The 27,950-nt window shown below is 51.0% G+C and overlaps 6 protein-coding genes across 6 annotated transcripts in view; 1 reads left to right on the top strand and 5 right to left on the bottom strand.

The window, feature by feature from the left end:
• SODALDRAFT_310687 (acetoacetyl-coenzyme A synthetase) overlaps positions 1–909 on the bottom strand; it is a gene marked incomplete at its 5' end in the record, with an annotated part of 3,088 nt that extends 2,179 nt beyond the window's left edge. Inside the window, 2 exons of the mRNA XM_028609145.1 lie at positions 191–703; positions 814–909. Of these exons, the coding sequence (XP_028467110.1) occupies positions 191–703; positions 814–909 (609 nt within the window). The remainder of the gene's footprint in view (positions 1–190; positions 704–813) is intronic.
• A 5,916-nt stretch (positions 910–6,825) lies between these two features.
• On the top strand, positions 6,826–9,060 carry SODALDRAFT_275551 (NADP-dependent malic enzyme; the record flags this gene model as incomplete). Its single annotated transcript, XM_028607985.1, has 4 exons — positions 6,826–7,021; positions 7,257–7,687; positions 7,768–8,093; positions 8,157–9,060. 4 exons carry the CDS (start codon positions 6,826–6,828, stop codon positions 9,058–9,060), a joined length of 1,857 nt encoding a protein of 618 aa, XP_028467109.1.
• Positions 9,061–9,145: 85 nt separating this feature from the next.
• SODALDRAFT_378402 (hypothetical protein) lies at positions 9,146–14,267 on the bottom strand (the record flags this gene model as incomplete). Its single annotated transcript, XM_028614979.1, has 10 exons — positions 9,146–9,200; positions 9,291–9,352; positions 9,485–9,572; positions 9,677–9,766; positions 10,088–13,259; positions 13,332–13,344; positions 13,488–13,548; positions 13,657–13,875; positions 13,940–14,101; positions 14,239–14,267. 10 exons carry the CDS (start codon positions 14,265–14,267, stop codon positions 9,146–9,148), a joined length of 3,951 nt encoding a protein of 1,316 aa, XP_028467108.1.
• Positions 14,268–14,407: 140 nt separating this feature from the next.
• Positions 14,408–15,913, bottom strand: SODALDRAFT_323704 (thiol-specific monooxygenase; the record flags this gene model as incomplete). Its single annotated transcript, XM_028609826.1, has 2 exons — positions 14,408–14,426; positions 14,490–15,913. The coding sequence occupies 2 exons, from the start codon at positions 15,911–15,913 to the stop codon at positions 14,408–14,410; spliced, it is 1,443 nt and encodes a 480-aa protein (XP_028467107.1).
• A 341-nt stretch (positions 15,914–16,254) lies between these two features.
• On the bottom strand, positions 16,255–16,444 carry SODALDRAFT_359181 (hypothetical protein; the record flags this gene model as incomplete). The annotated part of the gene is made up of 2 exons (XM_028614159.1): positions 16,255–16,297; positions 16,332–16,444. The coding sequence occupies 2 exons, from the start codon at positions 16,442–16,444 to the stop codon at positions 16,255–16,257; spliced, it is 156 nt and encodes a 51-aa protein (XP_028467106.1).
• A 74-nt stretch (positions 16,445–16,518) lies between these two features.
• Positions 16,519–18,140, bottom strand: SODALDRAFT_276536 (tyrosyl-tRNA synthetase; the record flags this gene model as incomplete). The annotated part of the gene is made up of 6 exons (XM_028608028.1): positions 16,519–16,806; positions 16,887–17,115; positions 17,168–17,268; positions 17,345–17,409; positions 17,482–17,913; positions 18,020–18,140. 6 exons carry the CDS (start codon positions 18,138–18,140, stop codon positions 16,519–16,521), a joined length of 1,236 nt encoding a protein of 411 aa, XP_028467105.1.
• Between the last annotated feature and the right edge of the window lie 9,810 nt (positions 18,141–27,950).

Below are 27,950 nucleotides of genomic sequence, written 5' to 3'. Positions count from 1 at the left end.
ATAAAATATAAAATATAAAATATAAAATATAAAATATAAAATATAAAATATAAAATATAAAATATAAAATATAAAATATAAAATATAAAATATAACGTATAAAATATAAAATATGAAAAAAAAAAACCAAAGAAAAAAAGAAAAGAAAAAAAATTGCAAGACATAAACAAGTTGGACAAAGCCCACTCACCTTCGGATTAATCTGTACAGCCCTCTGCAAAATACCACTCACGCCCATATCCGTCGAAGAGCTGCTAAACAGGGCCCCCAACCACGTCGCCGCCAAAAAGACAAGACACGTCTCGATGGAGTTGGCGCCGACCAGCACGACGCGGTCCCCCTTGGCGACGCCGCGTGCCTTCATGGCGGCCGCCAGCCTGGCGGTCGCCTGGCGCAGGCCGGCCCACGAGCAGTGCCTGACGGCGGAGTTCCCCTCGCGGACCTCGGTGATGGCGGTCTTGGCGTCCTCCTTGCCGGCGGTGCCATGGTGGTGGGAGGGGTCGGCGGACGAGCGGGCGTAGAGGATGTTTTCGGCCCAGTTGAGGCGGACGCCGCGGAACCAGCGCGGGATGGAGTCGATCGGGGCCGATTCGTCTACGACGGTGGTGTAGGACCCCGTGTGGATGAGGTTGGCGTAGGCGAAGACTTCGGCCCAGAAGCGGGACCGGTTGGCGCAGGACCAGCGGTAGAGGTCGGGGTAGGTCTGGGAACAGAGTTGTGAGTTTATAAGTTTACGTATTTGAGGAATGTAAGACAAGGAGATGACGAGAGAGAGAGGGAGAGAGAGAGAGGGAGGAGCTCCGGTTGGCAAACCTCGAGATTCAGACCATGTTTCCTATTGAGATCCTGCATGAACCTGTACATTTCCGTATTCTGGGGGTCTGGGTGCTCCCAGAGCTTCCTCGGCATCTCGGCTGTAGCCATGATTCCTGTTTGCTACGTATTAAGTGCTAAAAAAAATCCACGGTCTTCGAATACAGTAGCAACAGCACGTCGGTAGTTGCGGGATTGGAAAACCCGCGGGAAGAAAAGGAAGATGTGCGAAGGACGCGGAAAGTGGCAGAGACGAAAGGATGCAGACACAAGCAAAGCAACACGTGTAAGGTCGAGTCGTTCGGTTTTCGGCTCAAGCCGTCGCGAGTTTGGGGGAGATTGTGCTTCGTTATTGGACTGTCTAGCCATCAGTCAGCTTCCAGCTTCCAGCTATCGTCTCCCCTTGTCAAAATCCCCGCTCGATTCCGGGGTGGACTGCGGGGTGGGATCGGCAGGGGGGTGGAGGAGGAGGTGGGGGGTTCCATCCCGGGAGCGGCCCGGAGCAAAATAGGTAACCCCCGTCTCTTTCCTTTCTCGGCCCTGCTTTGGTGATGAAAATGCGACGTTTATGTACGGCTCAAATTAGTATCGTAAGGCTCCATGACGTCTTTGAGGTTTGCAGCTTCCCAAGATGACGGCGAAACAGAGAGCCGCGTTCCCGTCACCTCGCTGATTTCCCATGTTGCAGTCGTCAACGATAAGTATATTCACCGCTTCTCTGGCCATACTCTATGCGTCACCACCGTGCTCTCCAACTGGTTCCCCGGAAGCCAAGATGGTTAGATTACTGATCCAATCGATCGATACTAGTGCCCCGTTGGTTCGGATCTGGGGGCCATAGGGTTCTCTTGTGTCATGTTCTTAAATTTGTCATTGATCGATATCCCGAAAAAAAAAAAAAAGGAACCTCGGTTAACATGTTGTTCACTCGTCGAAAATCTCATCTTGCCCTATCCCTATACCTACGACGTGCAAGGCGTTTTACACCTTCGCTGACTTCCCTCGGGAAACGGTCATGTTTGTTCGTCGGACGTTGATTCCGAGTTACAACGTCCACGTGCTTGTACCGATAACTCGGATGGTGTCGGCATGCCCTCCGGGTATCGGTAAAGCACGTGGGTGAACTCCGTACCTACGGAGTATGAATACTTACGAAGTATAGAAGAAATTCACGTGGTTGCCAATTCCAGTACTCGAATGTACTTTTTGAGTAGAACCACGCGGTGCGGAGTATCCTCGACAGTGCCAGGTGGTTCAGTGGTTCAATACCCAGAAACCCCTCCGAGGGCATGCATCCGCTAGTCGATGGAAAGTGAGGCGCAGGATTGGTGCAGGAGCCGTCGGCTGGTAAAGAGAAATACCAGTGTATCGGTGGTTGCGCCGCTTATTATTGCGGTTGTACTTAGTGGTCATGAATAGCTTCCTAGGAATTATAAAGGACTGGGCAAGATGACGATGACGATGACAATGACATCCACACAAGGCCGGCAACAGGTATAATGAGGCCGTGGAAACATCCTGCCGTACTCAGCAGGCCACTGGGCGCATTTCTAAAGTCGATGGTGGTCGTTTGCTGTGTGTCGTGGCGGGTTGCTTCCGTGTTAATGAAGGGGCGGGCATAGCCACTTCCCCCAACTGATATGATACTCACGCAGACCTAGGGATGTCAGTCTAATGCCTACCACAGAGTCTCAAGAGGACGGAGAACAAGGTCTGACTCATTAGCTACGAGGTAGCGGCCTCGGGCTGGAAATTGTGGGCTTCGTTTGAATCCGGGGAACACACTGACGTCTCCGGAACTGCTGGATGGGTCCAAGACCGTCCAAGACCAACCGACGATATTATCGGTCTTGGCTATTTCTCGTGACATTATATGCATGCAGACACCAGACGTTCCGACGTCATCCCTGGGAGCATAGCATAATTAACTGGATTTCTCTGATTGCCAGTTAGCGGAACAACCTGCAAGTTGGGTGTACACGTGTACAGAGTTACCAGATAAATTGAGCGGTATGAACTTCATATGGCATCCATTGGGATGAGTTCTCTGCGGCCCATCCTCTTATCTTTACCCGCATCCCGTCTTCCCCTTGATGTATTGCCACGCCTGGGGTTCTCTTCGGGGGACGCGCAAACACCCAGAAACACTCGTTGATTAAAGGTAACGACGTAACGACCATTGGGTCTCACCGTATGCCCACTCAAGATGGTCAATGCGTGGTCATGAACGCCCAAGTGAGGTATGAAAGGCACGGATATGAAGAGGAACCCCCCCCCCCCCCCCAGTTATGAAGTAATTACCAAGAACATGAGCCGGGATAACAAACATTTCCTTCACAACAAGTAATTAATACGTTCAGTCGCTCTCTTCCCATGTTTGTGTCGCGACACGACACAAAACACACGTAATGCAGATCGCAAGGACGGTAAAGGTAAAGATGGTTTGGGTTTCAACCGAGTGGGAAGAGCATCAACGGTGAGACTTGGGTATGCACAACCAAGTCCAAGCATCACCGATCACCCCAAAAATAGGGAGAACATGTCTGAGGTCATCTTGAAGGTGCGCTTGGAGAAAGGTCAGAGACACGTTGAGATGGCGTTTGAGGTGGGTGGGGACAGCAGTTGCACATCAGACGGGATGTGCCTCTTTCAGTGCTGTTGTGCGTTTTGCGTGTCACAACTCTGTTTGGCCCTCAACGGGGCCCTAGAGGGCTGGGAATCATAGAAGAAAGGGAAAAGAAGACGAAAAAAGGGAGCGATGACGGATGCTAGGACCCCTGTGCCTACATGTGGTGCAGGCTGGACCACGGGAGAAGAAGACGTCTCGAAGTTGGCTGCGTTCGGCTGAAAGTTGGTAATACTCGGTACGCCAGGTACGGAGTACGGATGGTTTTAGGTAATTAGCCTGCAGGTTGGGGACGGGGCACTTACCGACGGGGTTGCCGGTACGTGAGACCCTTGTCACCGGCATCGGAAGAAGTCGGAGGAAGGATTTTCGTGACGTCTATTTTGTCGAGAGTCGACACGCGAGATGTGCGATTGACTTTCGCATTTGCTTCCCCGCACTTGTTCCCTTGCGACTGCGGTGAGGATTTACCCAATCCTTCCTTTTCTTCTTTTTTGTCCTCGTTATGCGTCAAGAAAGCGGAGAGACTTGCGGGCAGGCGATGGAGCTACCGGGTCAATCAGGAAGACGCCACGACGGGGACTGGGGACTGGGGATTGGGGTTTCGGGACACTAACCCAACCAGGAACCCGTACACCACCCATTGACCAATTGGCAAGCGGCACACTGCAAATTATCCGAAGTGAAAGCTGTGTCACCTGGTCTGGTCCTTTGGTACGGAGTAGGCGGTGTACATAATTAATTACGAAATAGGTGAAGTTCGGTGACCATCATGGATTTATTTCTTCTGTTTGTGGTCGTTCGCCGAGTTCTCGGGCTGTTCCATTCATATCATCTTATCGAAGGAATCGGGGTGTTTTGAAGAAGGGACCGGAATGTCACTCCCTTATCTTTTCTTGCGTTCCGTCCGGAGCCCGTCGGACACGGAACGGCGGCTGGGTGACATCCATCGGTGAAAGAGAGAACGCGCCCGTTGCCGATAAGCCCCGTCGGTGTGGTGTGGTAGGGTGTGCCAACGGAAGGTGTGCCACACCACCGAAAAAAAAAACGAGGACTGCAACCAAGCAGCGAGCGGTAAAGTGATGTGCCAACCCGTCGGGCATGCAGGGACAGGGGTCAAAATGGTAGAAGAGCTGCAACGCCATGCAAGGGAAAGAGGTCTACAACGTACTTACGCGGCTGACTCCTTACCTTTTTCGTCTTTTTGGTTCGTTCTCCAACCTCTCCAATCTCCCAACAAAATTTCGGTGACGACGTTCATTTCTCTGTGTACGTAACGGCCTACACCTAGTTCGTGAGTGCGCGATGTTTTACCAGGATGGTGCGAGCGTTAGGAGCGAATGATGCTCAGCGGAGGCACTGGTTATCAGGTACTTTTTTTCTTCTTTTTTTTTCGTTTCTTTGTTTTATTAGGGTCCGAGCTTGTTTAATCACACTTGCTACGAAAGGAGAATGGTAACATCGTATGGGGAATATCATTTACGTGGAAGAGGAAGATCGTCAAGCAAGGCTTCGAGGAGTCGTACTTTCCACAAAATTCCCAGATACACGGAGTAGGTCATCGTGGGTAATAACTGTACTCCGTGCCTAACCTGCCAAACATCTTGTTGAACCTCTCCTTCCGGAGGGGAGTAATTACATTAGGTACCCAGAGGATCCGGCGTAGATCCGGAGTAGATCTGGTGGATGATAGGCATTCATCCTCTTCGGTCCTGGATTCGTACCCCAGAAGTACCATCATTCATCAACGAGCACAACACATCCAACTAAAATAATGTGCTAGGAAACCAGTCCGATACTTCCCACTCCGTCTTTTCCTTCGCATCCTCCGCCTGCATTAGCGCTATCCTAAGGTACCTTAAGCTTCAACCCGCTCCTTCTTGCCTTTCCCCAGACCTGCGGGCACGCTAAGGCAGGACAAGGACTCACATAGCCAGGTCGTTGCTTCCGACTACGGAGAGGACGTTGAATTTGAGTCATCCAGTTACAACGTACAACGTAGTAGGAAGTACCTTACCTCCAACCCTACCTTATTTTGTACGTTCTCAACAGAGTCCTTCTCTGGTCCAGATCTTACATCCACCTCACATGACGGCCGCCTTGCTTTTTTAAATCTCTCCAATTCGCCTACCACCTCCCTTTTCCTTCTTCTATTCGTAAGGAATATTCCTCCTCCGCCTTTTTTCTTCTCCCCGTCACCTCGCCCTCTTTCTTGCTTCCTTCCTTCCTTCCTTGTCCTCCAGGTTGGTCACACGCAAAACCATACCATACGGATTAAGCCGGGACTCTGTTTGGGCAGCAAACTATCCGAACCTACCTTGGGGAGAAAGGAACAAGAAGGAGGCCTCAATCGAAATTCCATTCGTCTTCCTCATCTCCCGAGATCTCCCGCCACCCCACCCCCTTTTTTTCTTCTTTTTTTTTCCATCTGATCACACTATACGAATATTCAGCCCATTTCAAAAGGTGGTCGAGCTACCATCCCAGATTCCCGCCTTGGGCAGGCCTCGTGTTTGTCGAAATCCCCCAATCAGGGTCCTGGCTAAAGTACCGGTACCGGTACCGGTACGGAATACCGTTACCACTCCCGGACCTCGATCCACCCCTCACTCCCTCCCCCAGGGGTCCACATCCTATTCTTGAAACTACACCCCCGCCAGCTCTGCGACGGAGAGGCCCCTAAACCTCCCTTACGCCCCCCTTACCCACCTGGAACGGACTACACGTACTGGAGGACTCGTCCGAGAGCCTCCCCCCTTGCCAGAGCTTACCGGATGGGCCAAAGTCACGGTGCTTGGCTCGCAGCCTCCTCCCCTGTCCGATCCGGATCGCATCTCTTAAACAGACTCGTCCTCTCTCGAAGACGACTGCGATTCCTTTCCTTGCGTCCGACTTCATTTTCCTTCTCAACAAGCCTCTCACGTGTCCCCGTCTCTTCCTTCATCTCTTCCTTCATCTCTTCCTTCGTCTCTTTACCGCTAACCGCCCGTTTTCATCTTGACGCCGCTGGTGCTGGTCCCGGCTCTGTGTCTGCTACTGCTACTACTCCTGCTCCTGCTCCCGCCCCCGCCCTTCTTCGCCTCGGTTGTTCTCCTACTCGCACACTCCCTTCCCGCACTACCTCGGCCGCTAGTAATTGTAATACGGCCAATTCTACCACCCTCACCCGCCCGTCCTCTTTTCTGCGGTCATACTCCGTCTCTTCGACTCAGCTCCGCGGGCCCATGATGCCGATGGCGTCCTCCTACAGCACCGCCTCCAGCTCCGATATATCCACCCCACGTTCTGCCTCACCTGTCGCCTCGTCCGTCGCCTCGTCCGTCGCCTCTGCCCGCTCCTCTCATTCTTCTATATCTACTAAACGCATGTCCATATCCAGTCGCAGGATGACAGACTTCAACCCCATGTCTTCCATCAACATCGCTGAGCTCGAGGATAAGATGAAGACGGCCGCCCTCGACCAGCATCGGGGTTATGCCCAGAATCACTACCCGGAAGTTCAACAATACCGTCCAACCGAGACCATCCCCAAGTCATCGGCTTGTGGTCACCAGGTCTTGCGTGAACCCGTCTGGAACAAGGGTATGTATAGTCATGCTCCATCCCATCCCATCCCATCCCATCCTATCCCCATCCCATCCCATCCTATCCCCTTCCCATCCCTTACCCATTCCTGCTCTTCGACTTCCTATTCTTCCTACCCGACTTGGGTTTCTCTTTTCTCTCTTTTACCCCTTCATCACCTACGTCCGCATGGCTTCCGATCCTCCCCAATCAAAACAGTCCATTCATCCAACTAACATGCTGTCCTCACTAGGCCTTTCCTTCACCCCAGAGGAACGTGTGTCCAAAAACCTCACCGGCCTGATCCCCCACGTCATGGAGAGCCTCGAGACCCAGTCGGCTCGGGTCATGAAGATGATCCAGACTCGCCAGACCAACATCGACAAGTACCTCTACCTGTCAAATCTCAAGGCCCAGAACATCGACCTGTTCTATCGCGTTCTCATCGACAACATCCGCGAACTGATGCCCCTCGTCTACACCCCTACCATCGGCGACGTCTGCCTCCAGTACTCCAGTCTCTACACTCGCCCGGAGTCGCTGTACATTTCCATCAAGCAGCGGAAATCCATTCGCACAATGCTGCGGAACTGGCCCTATCCTGAGCCTGAGATCTGCGTCGTGACAGACGGCTCCCGCATCCTGGGACTCGGCGATCTGGGTATCAACGGCGTGGGCATTTCTGTGAGTTCGTTCCGATGCATGGCGAGTGGTGGTGACGGGTGTGACGACTTGGAGCTAACAACTCACCTAACCCCACCTAGATCGGAAAGCTGGCCCTCTACACAGGTGCCGCTGGTATCAACCCCGCCAAGACTCTTCCCATCGTTCTGGATACCGGAACCAACAACGAGACCAATCTGAAGGATCCCTTCTACCTCGGCCTTCGCTCCAGGCGCGTGTCCGTCGAGGAACAGCAGGCTTTCATGGACGAGTTCATGGAGGCCGCCAACGATGTCTTCCCCAACATGGTCGTTCAGTTTGAGGACTTCGACACGGAGAAAGCCTTCAAGTACCTTGACCGCTATCGGAATAAGTACAAGTGCTTCAACGACGACGTCCAGGGAACTGGCGCCGTTATCCTGGGAGGGTATGTGCCTGATGTCCCCAAAACCAACTCAATTTGGCGATCTGTTTTGCTAACCAATACCAGCTACATCGGTGCTGTCAACCTGTCCGGCGTGCCTGTTGATGAGCAGCGTCTGGTTTTCATGGGTGCCGGTTCCGCCGGCGTTGGCGTCGCGAAGCAACTGGTCGAGTACTACACCCGGAGAGGCCTCAGCGAAGAAGAAGCGAAGCGGAAGTTTTGGCTCGTCGACACCAAGGGTCTAGTCACCCAGGACCGTGGCGATGAGCTCGCCGAGCACAAGAAGTACTTTGCCCGCACGGACAACAACGGCCATCAATTCCGCACCCTGGAAGAGGTGATTGAGTATGTCAAGCCGTCTGCCTTGATCGGTCTCACGGCCACCTTCGGCGTCTTCACCGAGTCGGTTGTGCGAGCCCTCAAGGCCTCGGTGGACGCTGGTGGTCTCGGTCGCCGGCCCATCCTGTTCCCCCTCAGCAATCCCCTCACCAAGGCCGAGTGCACATTCGAGCAGGCTGTGCAATGGACTGACGGCACTGTCATCTTTGCTTCGGGTTCGCCCTTCTCGTCCTTTGCTATGAAGACCCCGGACGGCAATGTCGTCGACTACAATCCCAACCAGGGCAACAATGTCTACGTCTTCCCTGGTCTTGGCCTCGGTACCATCTTGGCCAAGGCCACCAAGGTCACCGACAACATGGTGTACACTTCGGCCGCCGCCCTGGCCGAGTCTCTGAACACTGACGAGCTCCGCAAGGGCTTGATCTACCCCAGGATCGAACGCGTCCGCGATGCCAGCTTGATCGTCGCCCGCGAGGTCATGAAGGCCGCGCGGAGGGATGGCGTCTCCAAGCTTTCCGACGAGCAATGGCATGAGTGGGAGGAGTGGGGCGACGTTGCCCTGACCGCCTACATCAAGGAGCGCATGTATGATCCGGTCTCCTTTCCTACTGAGAGGGCTCGCTTCTGAACATGATATGTGGCCGAAAATGAGCTTCGCTGCGCTTGGATGTGAAGAAAAGAAAGAAAGAAACTAGAGGTAGGGGCACAGCCGGTCAAGGGATGCTTATAGACGGGCGAGGGAAAAACAAGGACCGAGTTGGGTAACGTCTATTGGGATGAAGTCGGCGTTTTGGGATGTGAGCAACCCCGTAAAGGGGCTCACTGGATTTTTTCCTTTTCTTTTCTCTTTTTCCTGACATTTGAGAGGCCCAAGACTGGCTTTCTATGTCTTGCGACGGAGGGTTATGGCGCTTCATGTCCTTGACATGTGTCACACAGATACCATACATAGTTTCCTTGGAATTCCTTTGGACCATAGACGGTCCTTTTCTTTCCCGCATTATTCAGTACCTACCGCCTTGGGACTTTCGGTTATCGTGAGACGGGAAGACGTTGTTTTGCAATATGTCGCTGCATAGAATGGAATGTCTACTCTTCTGGACTTGACTATTCCGACGCCGGGTTTGCCTCTTGAGTACACTATTGTTTTCCACTTTTGACTGTCATGAAGGCCTTCTTTCACTGACTCCTTAGCCGTGGACACGGGGGGAGGATAGACTAGATAGAAAAAAACAAGAAAAAACCTGTGGGTATTTTGGATGCTAATGCCAATATGAGCCGCCGCCACCGCCGCCGCCGCCACCACCCCCAAGAAACCTTCGCCATACCTCTGGCTCGAGTTGAGTAAAACCAGTGAGACAAACAAAATGAAAGGAAAGGACAGGAGACAAAAAAGGAGCAAGTAATGTAATGTCCATCAATGAGTGGGTGTGAGAGAGAGTGTGTGTACGAGTCAACTGAGACTATATGCGGGAGATTGTCAAAGCAATACTCGTGGGGTTCGTTTTGTTGGGAAAAGAGTGAGTGAAAAGATAGATCAGAGGGGGCGTATGCGTAATGGGTTTCGTGTTTGAGGGGATAAGTTTCCCGCGCATGATGATGATGACGAAAAGAGGCCAACACCCCGTCAAGTCGAGATGGCACATCATCATCACCCCTTCCTGAAGAGCCGCTTGGTGGCGCCCACGCGGCCCAACTCGCCAAACCTGCCCTCCTCGGGCTTCCGCTCCCCGCTCGCGAGCCGGACCTTTTCCTTGACGCTCTCGACCCAGGCGCGGCTCTCCTCGCTGATCTCCACCTTGCGGCCCGTCGGGCCCGCCAGGCCCAGCGAACTGTCCTCCTCGCCCCAGCTCCGCGAACTGGATCTCGATCTGGCTGATTCGTCTGAAGGGGGTGCTTCGCTCCCCGGGCCCCCATCCTGCTGCTGCTGCTGCTGCTGCTGCTGTTGCTGTTGCTGTTGCTGTTGCTGCAGCTGCGGCGGGGCGGGCGTGCGGGGAGGAAAAGACGCGGCGGCGGCGGCGGGTCGCAAGCCCGAGGACCCATGTCCGGCGCAGGAATCGTCCACGGGGAGGCCAGCCGTGCCGAAGGACCTCCTCGTCTTCCGCACGTTGAGCGGCGTCATGGGCGAGCGTTCCAAGGCCGAGGCGGGACGGGCGGGCGGGCTGGCGGTGGCGGCGCGGCTGGAATGGGCAGCCACGCGGGGTAGGTCGCGCACCTCGATTTTGGCGGCCGAGTCGAGGTTGGCGGAGCGGCGGCCGTGGTGGGAGGCGTACTCCTTCAGGTACTCGCCCAGGTCGGCCCAGCCGCCGCCGACGCGGACCATGACGCGCTCGCCGCGCTCGCCGACGCAGCGGATGAGGAGCTTGATGGGGGCTTCGCCGGTGGTGCGGGAGAGGTGGTAGACTTTGGTTTCCTGCTGGCCCTGGCGCCGGGGTCGCGGGTTCCTTCCGTAGGCTGGCGCGAGGAGGAACGCTGGAGTGGAGGCGCGGGTGGAAGAGCGGGACGAGAGCCCGGACGCACTACGCCGGACGACGGGTTCCTTGGGGCCGCCCCCTTTCTTGACCCTGAGGACGGGCAGGTCGGGAGGGGGAGGGTTGAGGTTGACTTTGGTCGGGGATACGGCCAGCTTGATGTTGGCTGGGATGGATGCTAGGAGGTGGCTAATCTGCTGTTGGAGCTGATCGTCCCCGCCCACGTCTGAAATCATGGAGGAGCCCTCCATCATGGTGGATGACTCGCCCATGTCCTCTTCGATGAACGATGGTGGGTCCAGGAGGGAGTTAGATGTCAGGTCATCTGCATCTAGGGCCGAGTCATCTGGGGAGTTGACACTATCCTCCCGGAATCTGAACGACGTTGGGGGTGAGCTTGGGGGACTCGCAGGGCTCCCCATGTCGGAATCGTTCTTGCGCCGAGAGAGCTCGGGCTCGACCTCTGCTTCGTCTTTATCCGAATTGGTGCTCAACCGAGGCAGAGGAGGGGCGACAGCAGCTTCAGTGGGCTGAAATTTGTCGCGTGGTAATGGGGGGGACGCCGAGATCTCCGGCATGTCACTGGTCGCAATCGGGCTTGTCTGACCGTGGATGATGGTCGGGGAGTAGGATGATCCGGTAGAACGGCGACTCCTGTGTATGAGAGGCGGGAGTTCGGGTTCGTCGTCGGAGTCTCCTCCTCCTCCGCTCTGGGGGCTACCATGATTGGAGCTGCCGGAGGAATCCTCCCTTTGTTGCGCTACCGGTGTCGGTAGATGGCTTTTGATGGGATCCATATCCTCAGGTCCGTCGTGGGATGAGACATCCCGCCTGTGAAAAGAAACCGGAGTGTGGAGACGAGAATGTCCCGGCCGTGACTCTGACGGCGCCGGGAGGCAGAGCGACCGTGCACGCATGTGAAGTCCCGACTTGGCATCGGCATGAGCACTATCATCAGCCGTGGACTCGCGGTTCCTGGCAGGCGTCTCTGGTAGGGCCGTATCTTGGGAGGACAAGGCGTGGGATTGTCGAGTAGGAGGAGAGTGCATGTCACGGCCTTGACCCTCGCTTGCACCGTCGGCTGGTGGTGCGATGGAGATGGGAACGGGCGCAATGGGCCTCGCCTTCACTTCGACTTGTGTCGTAAGAAGCCACTCGGCGCCGCGGATCTTCGCCTCACAGGCGGCATGCCAAGCAGCGTAACCGTGCTCGAGGTTGTCCATACGGGTGACCCACGAGTCCGGTAGAGTGTCCGGTACGCCTTCGAGGCTGTCAAGCATGGTGTCCATGATTCGAGCGGCCGTCGCGATCTTCTTTTGCAGCACAGCCCTCATGATGCCAAAGTCCTTCTCGGTCAAGGCGGGCGACGTTCCCGGGTTTCCAGAGGCGTCCGGACCTCCAGTTGGTGCTGCTGCTACGGAGTGCCTCTTTTTGGAGGCGGAGATGACGTTCCATCCTGACTGCAGAGCGACCTCGGCGTCGGATAGGGAGGAGAGTAGCGAAGGGATTCGTTGCAGGACGGAGAGACGTATTTGCCAGACGGACAATAGACGGGCGAGCCTGGCGAGGTTAGGCAGGGCCTGGACGATGATGGCTGTGACGACGGCTGTCAGGTCGTCTAGGTGGTTGTATGCGGAGAGCGATACGATGGAGCGATTGTCGGACACGGGGGTGCCGGGCCTGGAAAGCGGGAGGATATGGTTGTGCAGGATGTGGGTCTTGATCTCGTCGACTTCCAGCTCGTCCAGATCGTGGGCGATCTCCTCCAACCTGCGCTCGTACTGTATGACGTCCCGAGTCGGAAGATAGCCCGAATATTCCGGATCCTGCCCTCGGTCACCCGGCGCCGAGCCCTTGTTCAGTGATAGCTTCAACCTCCTGGCCACGGGCGCCTCGAAGCCGGCCGAGCCCCCCATGGCCGGCCAAGGCCACTCGGACATTTCGTCGAGCCACTCGTATGTCTTCTGGCTGGCGACGGCTGTGCGCATGGCAAAGTCTTGTTCGTTTGCGGTCGATGCGTCGAGGCAGGCCTTGAGCGACGGCGTGGGATGCTGCAGGACGTCGACGGCAGACATTGGGGTCAGCTGGCTTAGAAGTTCGTCGTGGATGCGGGATCGCGTGGGGGAGTGCTCGTCGGAATGGCGGTATTGGCGCCGGGACGAAGGCTTGAGCTTATGCCCCGGACCGGGGAGGATAGATGTCGGTGCGTGGTCGGGCATGGCGAGAGTTTTGCTTTGCTGGAGTGTTAGTGGGCTGATTGATCGATGGTGTCTCCTGAAGAATGGGGAGGCATGATTCGATCGATGAAATGGGCTCGTCAAGGCGCGGACGGGGCCAGAGCCATGCTTCTTTTCGTCTCAAGCTCGAGAGGAGATGCGGTGGAAACGACCCGCGGTGATGGAAGCCAGCGTTCGTTCAGGCTACAAACGGAGGTGACAGGTCTGTAATGGTCGTCATCATGGATCGGGGGTAATTTGCGATCTGGGCGACGAAGATGGCGGCAGTTATTTGTAGTGCCAGGCCAGAGCACGGCGAGCAGGAGCAGGAGCAGGAGTAGAAAGAAGACAAAGGGTCAGAATGTCACGGCTCCGACGCTGAGGCTGATGGTGTGCATATGCAGGTCCCCAACCCAAACGTTGTACGTCCTTCAAGGCGATGATAGAACCCTTGACCGAAAGAAAGGGTAAGAGAGGGAAGGAAGCAGAGGCAATGATCGGATAATGTCGGGTAGCCGCAGGACCCAGGTTGGTGACTCTGGTTGGTGATGGACGATGGCGGATCCCAGGCGAGGTGGAATTCGAGTGGTCGGAAATGCAATAGACTGGTCAATGCCTGGAACGAGAATGAGGACGAGATGAAGGGCGAAGATGAGGTCGGAAGGCTGGGGTTCGAGATGGTTTCGCGATAGAAGAGATGGAGATGGAGATGGAAATGAAAGAGAGGGGGGATTCAACGAGCGAATGACGATGTGTCTTTTGGTTTCAAACAAAAGCAAGACAAAAAAAGAAGTTAAGACATGGCAAACGGGACAAGAACAAGGAAAAGAAATCGGAGGAAAAGTGAATGGTTGGGATAATGGAAGAGGGAGAATGAAGGTATTCTACCACCGGGACCGGGTCGAAGATTGGGGTTGCTACCCAGCGGATGGAGTTGTGTTGTTTTACTTCCAGGTTCGTACTTTCTACCTTACTCAGCTGCCTGGAGGAGTACCAAGTACATATACATGTGGGCATCATTACGGCGCCATAGAAACCGGGCGGGATCTTAGGGGGGCCTGTCGGATTACCCACTTTGTACAAGTACGTATTGTCTTGTACGCGAGAACAGGTACGTACCCGTGCAGGTGCGTGCATGATGGTAGCATGATGGTATCGTGAGATCGACCCGAGAATCCCAGGTATCTCGCTTTAGTAAGGTACCTACCTATAGGTACCTTAGGCAGTTCTTCTTAAACTGCCTCACTTTCACGGTTTCACCTTGGACACAATCCCATCATTGTCTACCTTATCTTCTTGTATGGAGTCTACACGTCTACAGATGCATACCCCCCGATTAATTCGGAGAATGCCCCCCAGGAAACACATACCCAAGCTCCGCCAGAGTCCTCGCTGGACGATTCCCGCCTTGCTTTTCAAATCGCATCTTGGCATCCGCTATGATGCCCCGTTCCCACATCGTCTCTTCTCCCCAATACGGAGGCTTCTTCCTCTGCCCCGCCGACGACCACGCCGTCATCACCCAGTCGTGCAGTTCGTTAATGTACAAGCCATCATCCCCATGCTTCGCAAACGTATGCAACGCTTCCCCCTTCGCCTCCGCCAGCCGCCTCTCCCACGCCTCCATCTCCTCCTCCGACGGCAGCCGTAACGCACCAGCCCACACCGCCGCCACCGCCGCCCCCTGCGCCTCGGAGATCTGGAACGGCACCGCCTTGACCAGGAGCCCCACGAACGCCAGCGTGGGGTGCCGCCTCAGGAACACGTGCTGGTACAGCCCGTGCACGCCATGACCGGTCGTCAGCAACCCGTGCGCCAGGTCCGGCACGAGGAAAGGGTAACTGAACAGGAAACCCGTGCAGTACACCACCGCGTCGACCCCTTCCTCCACCGTCCCGTCCTTGAGCCGGATGGCCCGTGTCCTCCCGGGCAAGAAGGCGTCGATCTCGGCCACCTCGTCCGCCCGCACGTGCGCCAGCTTGTCGGCCGGCGTGGGCGTACCACGGACCGACAGCAGCGTGCGTGCCGCGACCTCGCTGACCTGCCGCGCGACGTCGAGTCCCGAGGGCCCGTTGCCGACCACGACCACCTTCTTCCCCGCCAGGGGACCGGGAGACCTGTAGCTTTTCGAGTGCGTGATGACGCCCGGGTGCGCCGCGTGGAAGGCCTCGATGCCCTCCACGGCCGGGATGAACGGGGTGGCGTAGTGCCCGTTGGCGACCACCACGGCGTCGAACGTCCCCGAAAATGTCTCGCCCGGCGTCACGGTGGATGCGGCCTCGACGTCCCACTGGTCGCGCCGCCCGCCCTCCTCTTGCCGCAGGGAGACCTTGTCGACGCGGAAGCAGAACTTGATGAGGTGGCGGATTTCCTCGGCGTAGCGTACCACGTACTGTAGGATGTCTTGCCGGGACGGAAAGATCCACGAATCGTCTGGGAACGGTTCGTCGTGGTACTGCATCAGCGTCTTGGGTATATTGGCGTGCAGCCTCTCGTACATGGGCGTCGTGTACGTGGGCGCTTTGCGTGTTGCCGCCGCCCCTCCCCCGTCGTGCTCGGGCGGCAGAGGTGGATCGGGCGGATAGAATGGGTCGGTCTGAGGAATCGGAGGCGGCCTGGGCGTCTCCCGACTATAGCGCCATATGCCGCCCACTTCGGCCTGTTGTTCGAAGATGACGATGGACTGGAAGCAGCCCCGATCCAACAGATACTTGGCTGTCGAGAGGCCACAAGGCCCGGCTCCAATAATGGCCACTGTCTTGACCGCGAAATCTCTACCGATGGAGGATCCCATTTTTCGATCAATAGTAACACCATGTGCTCAGAGAAGTCATCAGAACTTGGGAGAAGAGTGGTATGTGAGTCGAGATGAGGGAATGAGTCGCCTAGGTGGGTGGGAGGGGGAGGTCCTAGGTCTCCGCTTCACGCCCCCCCTCCTCGCCTGTCCCCCACCTCTTTAAATGCGACGATAAATCTAATGGCAAAAAACCCCCCAGCCTCTCGCCATCTTGCGATGATGTGATGAGAGTGGGACACGGGGATCGATCCATCGACCTTTTATTAAAGGTTCAGACATTGCAATTCGTTATTTCAAGGCATGCTGACTAAGAAATGAACGATCCAGATATCCGTTCATCATTGGTCCTTGATCTTCTGAAGCTCGAGTCGAGCAACCATGCTGTCTTCCAGGTTGTTGGCGATTCTATGTCTACGTAGCAACCCCGACAAAGTGCGAGGTGCCAACGACCATCATTTCGGCACAAACGAATAACAAGTACGGCATAGCAAGTCCCAGCCTTCGTTCACCTTCGCGTTCCTTGACCATGACGATGAAAATTCTCTACCTTGACGCCTGTTCTTTTTTCCGCTTTTCGAATTCTTAAACATCATATGCAAAGCTCATGCAGCCTTCTCTTCCGGACCCGCCTCTTGGCTCTGCGCTGGTTGTTGTTCTTGTTGTTCCTCGGCCGGCACCCCATCCTGCCCCTGGGCATCCTTCGGCCGAACGGGGTAGTGTGTGCCCTTATTCTTGACCTTCTTGACCTTCTTCTTCTTCTCCTCCGGTGGCGGGTAGGCCTTTGTTGTCACCTCCTGCCACTCGGCCGAGGCCTCGAACGCCGCGCGGATCGGCGCCGTCAGCTCAATGAGCGCCTTGGACAATGCCGGCTTGAGCATCTGGGGCGTGAGCTGAAAGAAGAAGAGCGTTAGCACACCGCCACATGAAGAAGCCTTTTTCCCCCCCGCCGCCGCCGCCCCGACCCACTTACCACTTCGTTCGCATAGTCCTCGTATAGCTTCTTCGCATCTGTGTATATGAGCGGCTCTTGCTCGTGTCGGTCAACGCGGAACTCCTTTTGGCCGAGGAGTGCCGACGTGGGCAATAGCACGTATTCGACAAAGGCTAGCAGTCCGTTGCCTTCGGTGACCCGGGGGGCCGCTTCGGCTTTGCGGATCTTCTTGGTGATGACCTCGGGGGGGTCGAGGAGATCGATCTTGCTGTCTGTTGCGCGTCGTTAGGTTCAACTTTTTTTTTTCTTTTCTTTTTTACACTTCAAAGGGGAAAGAGATATTCTGGCGCTTACCCTCGTCACTCGAGCTCATCTTACCACCGTGGAGGCCTGGCACCATCGGGTTGATCAAATGAGCGCGCTGGGAATATAATGTTAGCAATCGCATCCTGGTGACAAACGCGCCCCCCCCCCCCCTTCTCAGAGTAACAACATACCTCTTTGTATCCAAGCTTGGGAAGCCAGTCCTTTGCTGCCACAAACAGCTTCCTTTGATCGCGACCTAGCCAATGTGTTGTTCCCCCTATTAGCATCGAACCGTCCCTGCCCGCACAGGAGACTCGAGTGCACCCACCTCCAAACTGAACATCAACCTTCAGGTATTCCTCGTCCAGGATCTGCAGAATGGGATACAGGAGACCGCTCAGCGGCGCATTGTTCGATTGCTTGACCGTCTCGGCGCCGGCGCGTTTCGCGTCGTGCTCCGACACCACCGAGCTCAGCCGGTAGACGTCCATGACGTAGTCGGCGTTCTTCTGGTACGAGCTTCCGTAGATGAACTGGAGCTGCTCCGTCCGCACGCCCACGGCCTTGAGCATCGACGTAATGATGAATTCATAGTACTTGGCACGCTGGTTGACGAGCTCGAGGGGCGCCTTGAGGTTGTCGAGGAACGCGTGGATGTCGGCGAGCAGGATGGTGACTTCGCACCCCGCGGCCAGGAACTGCGCGATCTTGGTGGCGGGGACGAAGTAGCCGCAGTGAGGTCTTCCCGTGGTGGCGGTTCCTACAGAGTACGGATTCACAGTAGGTGAGTATTATGCCGCCAAAACGAAATACGAGAAGGGGAGAAAAGGAGAAGAAGGAAGAAGGGAAACGCGCGAGAACCCTACCCCAGTAAATTTTCACGTTGCGACCCGAGTCCAGGACCTCTTCAATGATCTGAGGGTCGAGGACCTCCTCGAGGTTCTCGTTAATGAGAGCGAGCTTCTCCTCTTTCGTCTGCGGTGCCATGATGACGGGCGACCCTGCAATCCTCGAAAGTCGTGTGTCTGGTTGTGTTGTAAAAATTCGGGTCGAATCGCTCTGGATGGACGCGTTACTTCTATTCAATCCCCTGAGATCAACTGCCCTGACTCACAGTTGCACGCCCGCGGGGTTTCCGACGATAATATGGGCAACGGAGTTCCTGCCCCGCGAACCCCACCATCGGCCGGGCCGCCACATTGCCAGTGGCGGTGGCAGGTGCAACCGTTCTTATCGGATATGAAGCCACGTGACTCGAATTTCCCGTTTATCGGAGAGAAAAATTACAAGTTCGAAGTACCTACGGAGTACGGACCATGCCACGTGATAAAGCTAGCCTCTCATTTGCTCTTCGTACTCCGTGCTAAGTGCGTGTGCCGCTGCCTAGGGGACCGCTTTTGGACGCCAGCGGCTATAGGTTTTAGTCCCCTCGAGCACCCCCGGTAAGTATAAGTCGCCAAGAAAATATATACTCTAGGAGCGGCACGAATATACTGCCTACCCATAAAGGTACTTATTATCGCCCTCGAGGACTAATACAAAAAACGGTAAACTGGCTATATTCGACGGAGTTAAAAGGTTACTCTCTCCCAGGAGCTACCCGGGTCCTCTCCCCTCTCTAAAGGTACTATGCCCTATACTCCCGTCGAGTCCCTCTAAGTATATCTCCCCACTTCTAGTATACTGCTGCTCGTTTCGTAGATATAGATATAGACCTACTCTTATATCGCGTCTAATAGGACTTTGCCGATAGCGACCTATCGGACGTATTAGAGATTACCCTAGGCGAGCTACATGCCGCTATAGAGAAGGCTAATACTCGCCGTCCTATTAGGCCGCGATATTCGAAAGCATACGACCGTAATATCGTTTAGGGCTAGCGACGATAGAAGAAGTTCTATCTCTGGATAAAGTATAAAGAGGGTTAGCGGGATAAGCTTAAGGGTCTAACCTACGATAAGCGAGGCCTACTTAAGAGCTTTATTAAGTATTGCCTTAAACGATAAGGCTCTAAAGTCGGAGCCAGGTTAACGATTAAGAGGTATATCTTCGAGACCTATATAGTCTATAAGAAGTATACTAACCTCGCCGTCGATAAGGCCTTATAAACACACGCGCTTAATTATATTACCGACTTTATTAAGCGTAAGTATAAGCTAAGGACTAAGCCGAAGATTAAGAATTATATTAGACCCGACGTATACCTTTACCTATCTTACTTTCTATAGGTACGCGACTAGAAGAGGCAGTTTAGTATTAGCCTCGACCGCCTCGACGATACGACTCTCCGATACTTCCTTATATTTACTAGCGCTTAACGCTATAAGCTTGTCTACTATAATATTCGAGAATAGAAGGTATTAAAAGAAGAATACCACGATCCCTATAACGCTTTTACTAATCTAAGCGAGGACGATAATATTCCGCCGCCCTAGGGTCCCTGCTAGGTATACGGTAAGGACGATATTAGGATAACCTAGGCGAAAAAGGTCCTTTACTAGGAGGATATTAAGTTATGGATTATGTAAGACCCTTTCGATAACGGCGGTAGAGACCGGCTAGCTATATCGGTGCTCTTCCGATTCTATAAGGGCCACGAGAGGCAGTAACGGCCCACTAACTTCCTCTTTATCGAGGAAGACCTGCCCGTGATCTGCCCCGTCTCTTACTTACTCGCGAAGGCGCTAGCCGAAGGCGTTATCGCTAACGAAGGGTTCTCTTAAGCCAAGAACTTCTTTCGCACTAAAATTACTAAGCGCGGTGTGTATTTTACGTGGAAGGAAGAGTTTATATATAAACCCGTTTTCCGGTAGTCGGTTAAATCGCTAAAGGGCTACGCTAAGTCCGATAAGCCCCTTATAATAAACTAGTTAGATAATAACTCTAATAGACTAGGTAAGGTAGTGTTACGTCGGCTTCCGATCCTCTATAGTTATAGTGGACGATAGGGGATAGGCGTAGGGTTTAGTTCTTAAGAGTAAGAGAGGATGATAACTAAAGAGTAGTAACTATCGTTCGTAGTGTTTTAGTCGTAGTTACGTTGTAAAGACTAGGCGTCTTCTTCATAAGATAGAGTCAGGCGTAGACTAATAGTCCAGGTGAAGACTTAGATTAATCGATATCTTATTCCCTAGTAGAAGTAAGACCTAGGATACTCTAGTATATATATGTATTTCCGGCGCCCGGATCGATGCCCTCCCACTATAATCCTTTTGGGATTATAGGTTGTCCTGGATAATCCCTTCGGATTATAGGGATTATCTATTAAGTCCTTCGATCCGGTAGTCACGTGTCCGCGTATATGACCCGCGTTCCTCCTGACTTAGCTTGCCCTCTATGCTATAGTGGTGCCTATACTTAAGACCTAGGGTCCCGTAGCAGGCCCGGCCCGGGCCTTGTCTTACTAGCCGTAATATTACCTCCCTCCTTCTAGGTTACTATCCCAGTATCTATAAGTACGTGCCCCCCGCTCTTTGGCCCGTTCCTTATTTCTCTTCTTTACTAACCGTCCTTCCACTATATCAGGTCGCGTTAATAAATCTTCCTCGCGTCACCCTAAAACCGAAAGGCGTGACGTTCTCTTATAACTTCTCCTCTATAACCCTTCCGCTATGGATCGTCCTTATTCTTTCTGCTCCGAAAAGAAATTATCGTACGCGACTTTATCCGACTCCTCCCGCTACCTTAGCTATATCAAAAATAATCAGTCCCGTTACGACGCTAAGGGGCTAACCCCTTAATAACTTCGCAAAATCGGGGATAATTATTCGAAAGTGGAGGCGGAACTCGAAGCCGCCGAGGACAAGCTCGTGCAGTCGATAGCGAAGGTTTAACGTTTAAGAAAACAGAAAAAGTTATAGTTCGAAAAGATAATACGGGCGGTTTCCCGAGGTATTGATAGTATGGAGGAACTAGAGCGTGTGGAGAGGGAAGAGGCCGATCGGGAGCGCGAGCGGTCCTCTAATAATCGTCCTTCTTCTCCGTCCTCTACGCACCTTCCTAACGGCTTTATAGATAACTAGGATACCGTATACTCGGATATAGTTTTGTCTCCTTCGGTGCTTACGGAGTTTAGCGTGGTATAAGGTGCAGGAGTGTCTAGTTCTAGGTCCTAACGGTGTTTTATCGGTATTGCTTTAGGAGTTATTTATAATTAATTAGGTTGTTTTTGGGTTCCTATATATTATCGCCGTGGTCGTAGTTTTTCTATTTAACGAAATATTCAGTGCTATCTAGCGTCTCTCGATAATCGAGGATTCGTTCTACTTCGTACACGTCGCTAGTATCTACCACGATCGTGTTTTATATAGTTTTCGCGTTTTTTAGTGCTGGTTTAAGTAATAAAATATAGAAATTATTATATATCCTTATTATCGGAGGTAGTGATAGAATATAGTTCGTGTCTGACTTTTTCTCTAGGATTTTGAATAGTCCTATTTTTTTGAAATCCAATTTATCGCTTAGTCGCTATATCTTAATGTTTTTACGAATAAGGTAGACGCGGTCCCCCCTCGAAAGGGTTAGTCCCTTAATCCTCGATTGATTTACGTACCTGCTTATTCTTATTCTGACTATTTCTAGGTTAGTTCGTAGTTCTTTATATAGTTTTTTTATGTTTTTAACTGTTTTTGTTGCTTTTAGTGCGTCGGGTCCTTCTAAAGGTTTCCTAAACGCTGCTAGAGTGTATATATAGTTTGCTTCGAATAGTGTTTTCTTTATTAACTCGTTTATCGAGCTATTATATATAAACTATACGAGTAGTAGGTACTCTACCAATTATCTTACTCATAACTAATATAGTATCGTAGATACTATTCCAGGACTTGATTTATAATTTCTGTTTGTCCGTCGGTTATAGGGTGAAAGGCTATCGAGTACTTATATTTTACCCCTAGTCGACTCATAACTGCTTTCCAGAAGTTACTAGTAAATAATTTATCTCTATCCGTGATAATTTCGTTTGGTATGCCGTGATCCCTAATCAGGCGGTCGATAAAGATACTAGCTAGTTCTTCTACCGTGGTGTTTTTGATATATAGAATATAAAGAGTGTATTTCGTGAATCGGTCGACGATTACGAGTATACTATCGTAGGCGGTTCCTATTACTGGATCTTTAGATACTAGGAATCCTATTACGAAGTCTATTATAACTGATTTCTATAGTCCGTCTGCTACTAGTAATAGCTTTAGTAGTCCGTAAGGTTTATATCTGCTGCTTTTTGCTTTCTAGCAGATATCGCAGTTACGAATAAAGTCCCTGACTCGTTCTTTGGTTCCTTTATAGCCGTATTATTATCGTAATCGGTAGTATATCTTATAAACTCCTTAATATCTATGCATTAGCGAGGCGTGTGCTTCTTTAAGCGTGATATCGGTCGTCCGGTCGATACTGTTTACCTCTCTATTCTTCAGGGTAAGAGCTTCTCCCTCCTATTAGAGTATAGCTTATAGTTTAGGTGATTCGTTAGGTGTCCCTAGTCGGCTAAGTGCGTCTGCGCGACTATTTTCGCTTCCTTTTATATACTGAATATAGAAGTTGAATTCGGATAAGAATTCTGCCCACCGGATCTGTTATTTATTAAGAACCTTAGTAGTAGTGAATTATACGAGGTTCTTATAATCCGTGTAGACCTGTACCGGGTGCCTTATCCCTAATAGATACGGTCTTTATTCTTTAAAGGCCTCGATAATAGCTATTAGCTTTTTATCGTGGATCTGATAGTTGAGTTCTGGTCTACTGAGCTTCTTAGATATAAAAGCTATAGGGTGTAGTCTCCTTTCTGCGTCGCGCTATCCGAGTTATGCTCCTAGAGCCTAGTCGGACGCGTCTGTTTCGAGTTCGTATTCTTTATCGGGGTTTAGTATTATTAAGATAGGTTCGCTAGTGACCCTGCCTTTAAGGGCTTAGAATGCTTCTTCTATCCTTTTATTCTATCCGAAGTCGAGCCTTTTTTTAGTTGCTTTAGTTAAGGGGATAGTAATCTTACTATAATCCTTAATAAATCGTCGGTAGTAGTTTACGAGTCCGAGAAAGGACTAAATATCGCGAATATTCTAGGGTCGTGGCCACTTAAAGATATATTAGACTTTCGCCTTATCTATACAGATCTTATTAGGTCGTATCGTATAACCTAAAAAATTGACTTCTTATGTATAGAATTAAACTTTTTCTGGTTCGACTAATAGGTCGGCGTTTTATAGGAGTTATAGAATCGTGTGAACGTGTTATCGGTGTTTTTCGAGTGTTTTAGAGAAGATCAGGATATTATCCAGGTATACTATAACAAAATAGTCTAGATACTTCCTTAGGATGTTATTAATAAGTGTTTAGAATAATGCCGGCGTGTTTATTAATCTAAAAGGCATAACGAGGTACTCGAAGTGTCCTCGCTTCGTTCGAAACGCTATCTTCTACTCTTCTCCTTCCTTAATCCTAATTAAGTTATAGGCTCCTTTTAAGTCGAGTGCCGTAAACTATTACGCTTTAACTAGCTGATCTCGTATTTCTAAGATAAGAGGTAGTGGGTAACGGTTCTTAATAGTGATATCGTTAAGTTATCGATAATCGATATATAGTCGTAGCTTACTGTTTTTCTTTAGTATAAATAAGATCGGGTACCCTGCCGGTGATTATAATACTCTGATATAGCCTTTTGTTAGTATTTCTTCGAGATATTCTTCTAAGGTATCTGATTCTCTTTAGTTTAGCCCGTAAATTGGAAAGAATTTTAGGTGTGCCTTTTCCTTTAGAGGTATCTCGTGATTATAGTGTCGGTATTTCGGTAATCCGGTCTCTAGATTTTCGGTAAATAACTTTCTGTATTTACGGTATTCTAGTAATACCTTAGCGAGTCTATCGTGATCGCTTATTACTAGTCTTTTTTCTGCTTAGACGATCTGGTAGATCCCTTTGATAATATTAGTTGCGCGTCGGTGGTTATGCTGTCGCTGCTGTCTTAAAGTCTTTTATACTTCCTTCGCCTTAGTCCTTGACTCCGGGCGGCTGTCTAAGTCTCCCTAAGGCTCCTTCGTCGGTAAGTCTTTCTGCTATTTTCGACGGATATCGGGATCGGGTAAGGTTTCCTTCGTAGTCCCCTGCTTACTCTCTAATCTCTACCAGAGCTGGCTAAGCTTCTAGTCTATATCGGGATTCTATTCGTTAAACTATAGTTTACTAAGGATAACGTCCTTATAACCTATATTATATATATCGAACTTTATTATTTTAGTCCTAGCCTGAATTTTAGCCTAAAGGTATATAGTCTCCTAGTTAATAATAACTTCTTCGTGGGACTAGTTCTTTCCCGTATACAGAGTAATCTTATACTCCTTTTCTGGGTGTTTTCTAACCTAGGGAATAAAGAACTTTCTCACGGCTACTAGTAAGATAAAGTTTCCTACTACGCCTATATCCAATAATACGTTTATCTTATATTCGTTAAGTCGTATTCTAATATAGCAGTACCCTATACTACTACGTGTTATAGAGTATATCTATCGAGTGCCTCTCGCGTGCTCCTTACGATAGTATACTCCTAGTATTTTGCCCGTTTAGCTCGGGGTTCGGGGAATATCTCTTTATCCGAGAATTCGTGCTGGATTAAGAGCCGTTCTACCTATCGTAGGCGCTTATTAAGGGTCTAGAAGCGTGATTCCTAAGCTTCCTGGTTTTATTCTAGTTATTGGATTTTCTTAGTAGCGTGTACTATACAGCTAGTAACACGGTATTCGTTTAATCGGGATTCGCAGTGGTTATGCCTAGGTGGCTGATCGCTCGACCCTTGTAGGCTTATCGCTAGGCTAAGTTTAGCAAAACGGACTTAGTGGGTTTGCCTAAGGGGTTCCTCCGCGAGCTAGTCGAGTATCCGCAGCTGGATAACTTCCTCCTCGGCTAGGTTAGTCGTTTCCTAGGGTTAGTACTAAGAGTCCATGTCGCTATCCGGGATTCCACTAGACTCCGTCTCCTAATCTTATTCGCTAATCCTAGCGGCTTTCCCTTACTCGGAACATGCATAATCCTTTTTCTTAAGTTAGTATTCCTCTTCGGGGGTGGGTCCTACTTCCTAGAAGGCGCTAAAGCCTCCGCTGCTAGTACTCGTGTGGACTCCCCGTTCCTCCCGAATCTCTAGGATCTGTTTTTATCTTTCCGCTTCTTCTTTCGTCTATCCGTATTTTCGAAGGATTTCGGTAATAGTTTATAAAGCTAGTTCGTCCTTATCCCAGTCGTGGTTCTTAAGGCTATAGTCGTCGTCGTATTTATTACTAGATACTATAGCGAGTGTTTTCTAGGGTCTCTTAGGGTAGTATCCGGGTCCGTCTTTCCCTGATTAGTATGCTAGATAATAGTTATCGTAGTAGGCTGCCTAATAAAGGTTGACGTGTGGTATTTCGTCCCTACGAATTTCCAGGTGTTTAATAGCGTTAATTTCCTTCTGGGGTTTCCCTTTCTCGATCGTATTTGCTTATCGTTACGGTCATTCCTTCTTAGGCTTATAATAGTCGCGTGCGTAGTGACCTGGCTTATTATAGTTATAACACTTGACTTTCGTTATATCTCTTTTACCCTTCTTATCGCTCTATCGGTTAATATTATCGAGCTCTATGGGTCCACTATGGTACCTATATAAGGTGTTTCCGAACTAGCGTGGGTGTGGTTGTCTTTTTTTCGAATTAGCCGTATAGAACAGGACGCTCGTTTAGTGTTTCTTCTAACGGCGCTGTTCGTAGTTCCGATTATCGATACGAATTACTATTACGGTGTATTCGCTAAATATCTTAGGTCGGTCTAATCGATATAGTTCGTCCTTCACTTCTTCCTTTAGTCCTTAGTAGTACCGATCCATAAAGGGTTTGTCCGGGTAGCTAAGCTTCGATAAGATTTGCTAGAACTTCGTAGTATAGTCCGTAGCCGACTTAGTCTAGTATAGCTAGCTTAGTCGTTCGGCCGCGACTCGCTTTTTATCGGGCTGGCCGAAGATAGCACTAAGTCTTTCGACGAATACGTCGAAGTTCTCGAAGATTATCGTGGTCTCAGGCCTCCTTAGAACTTCCGTTCCTATATTTTCCAGGTAGTCTTTATAGATAGATTCGAACTATTCGTGCGTATCTCCCGTAAGGAGTGCCGCGGTATAGAGTACCTTAGTTTCTTCCGTACGGATACTATCCTAGTAGAATAAAAGGTAACCCCTAAGCTGGGTAATAAAGCTCTAAAGCTATCCTCGGGTTCTATCGTACTTAGGGGGTATAGGGTACCTGTACTTGGCCCTAATCCCAGGATGGTTTAGCTAAGCTCTTAGGGTCGTATTTTCCCCCTGAAGTTGAGTGATTATATCGCGAATCTGCTAAAGGTCGTTACTCCCCTTAGTGGTGGTGATAGGTGTCGCGGAGCTTATAGCGTTCGTGGTATAGTTATTATTACCCGATATATTAGAAGAGTGATTACTGGCTACTTCGTCGTCTTATTAAGATTATTCTGGCTCTTCCTCTTCGTCGGAGGAACTGGATTCTTTAGACGATAATTCTTCTTTAGATAAAGTGACTTCTTCTTCCTTAGGCGAAGTAGCTTCTGCTTTAGGCGTACTGCTTATTAGCTATTAAGGTTAGCTTACCGAATAGGATCGATTAAAATATTATATCGGCTTCCGATCCTCTATAGTTATAGTGGACGATAGGGGATAGGCGTAGGGTTTAGTTCTTAAGAGTAAGAGAGGATAATAACTAAAGAGTAATAACTATTATTCGTAGTGTCTTAGTTATAGTTGCGTCGTAAAGACTAGGCGTCTTCTTTATAAGGTAGAGTCAGGCGTAGACTAATAGTCTAGGTGAAGACTTAGATTAATCGATATCTTATTCCCTAGTAGAAGCAAGACCTAGGATACTCTGGTATATATATGTATTTCCGGCGCCCGGACCGATACCCTCCTACTATAATCCTTTTGGGATTATGGGTTGTCCTGGATGATCCCTTCGGATCATAGGGATTATCCATTAAGTCCTTCGATCCGGTGGTCACGTGTCCGCGCACGTGACCAGCGTTCCTCCTGACTCAGCTTGCCCTCCGTGCTATAGTGGTGCCTATACTTAAGACCCAGGGTCCCGCAGCAGGCCCGGCCCGGGCCTTGTCTTGCTGGCCGTAACAGGTAGCTAGTTTACCGGATAACCTGAAAAGCTACGACTACCGGCGAGGAAACCTTAAGTCGATTAACGGTTCGTATTACCTAATCCAGCCTTTTTGCTCTGTCTCTAACCCTTTTCGTAGCTAATTACCGCTTAATAGTCCGGAAATAAGTCGCCCGATATAAAGACGATAGCACGTTCTAAGACTATTATAATAACGCCCGGACTAACGTCGTTACCCAGGATACGTTCTTTAGCCACGGTACTAGGTCTCCGTACCTTACCCTCTTTAACTAGCTTGGTATCTAGGTCGACGAGCACGCGCTAATAGGCGTTACCGATAAGATAATACGAGTTATCGGCCCGAGCGCTAAGGTCCGAATACTGGATAAGTAGGTCTTATCGCTACGGACTACCCTTAAGTCCCGTTACGGCTAGGCGTATTTAGCGACGGGCGTAGATAAGGCATAATACGACGAACTGCTTAAGTAACGTAAGGCTATCGCCTAAAAGCACCGGCGTAATATAGCGAAGAGTATACGCCGCCACTACTTTAACTTAAAGAACGACTAAAAGCTCGAAAAGCAGTTATACGGTAGCCGTTAGACCGATAATACCCCCTTGCCCGCTATTATATTTATCCGGCCCGAGCGGAGACGTATAGCTAGACTGCTTAGCG

The sequence above is a fragment of the Sodiomyces alkalinus genome (assembly GCF_003711515.1).
Source record: "Sodiomyces alkalinus F11 unplaced genomic scaffold SODALscaffold_4, whole genome shotgun sequence".
Classification (NCBI taxonomy): domain Eukaryota; kingdom Fungi; phylum Ascomycota; class Sordariomycetes; order Glomerellales; family Plectosphaerellaceae; genus Sodiomyces; species Sodiomyces alkalinus.
Note: the sequence above shows the minus strand (reverse complement) of the source record. Positions and strands in the feature narration are given on the sequence as shown.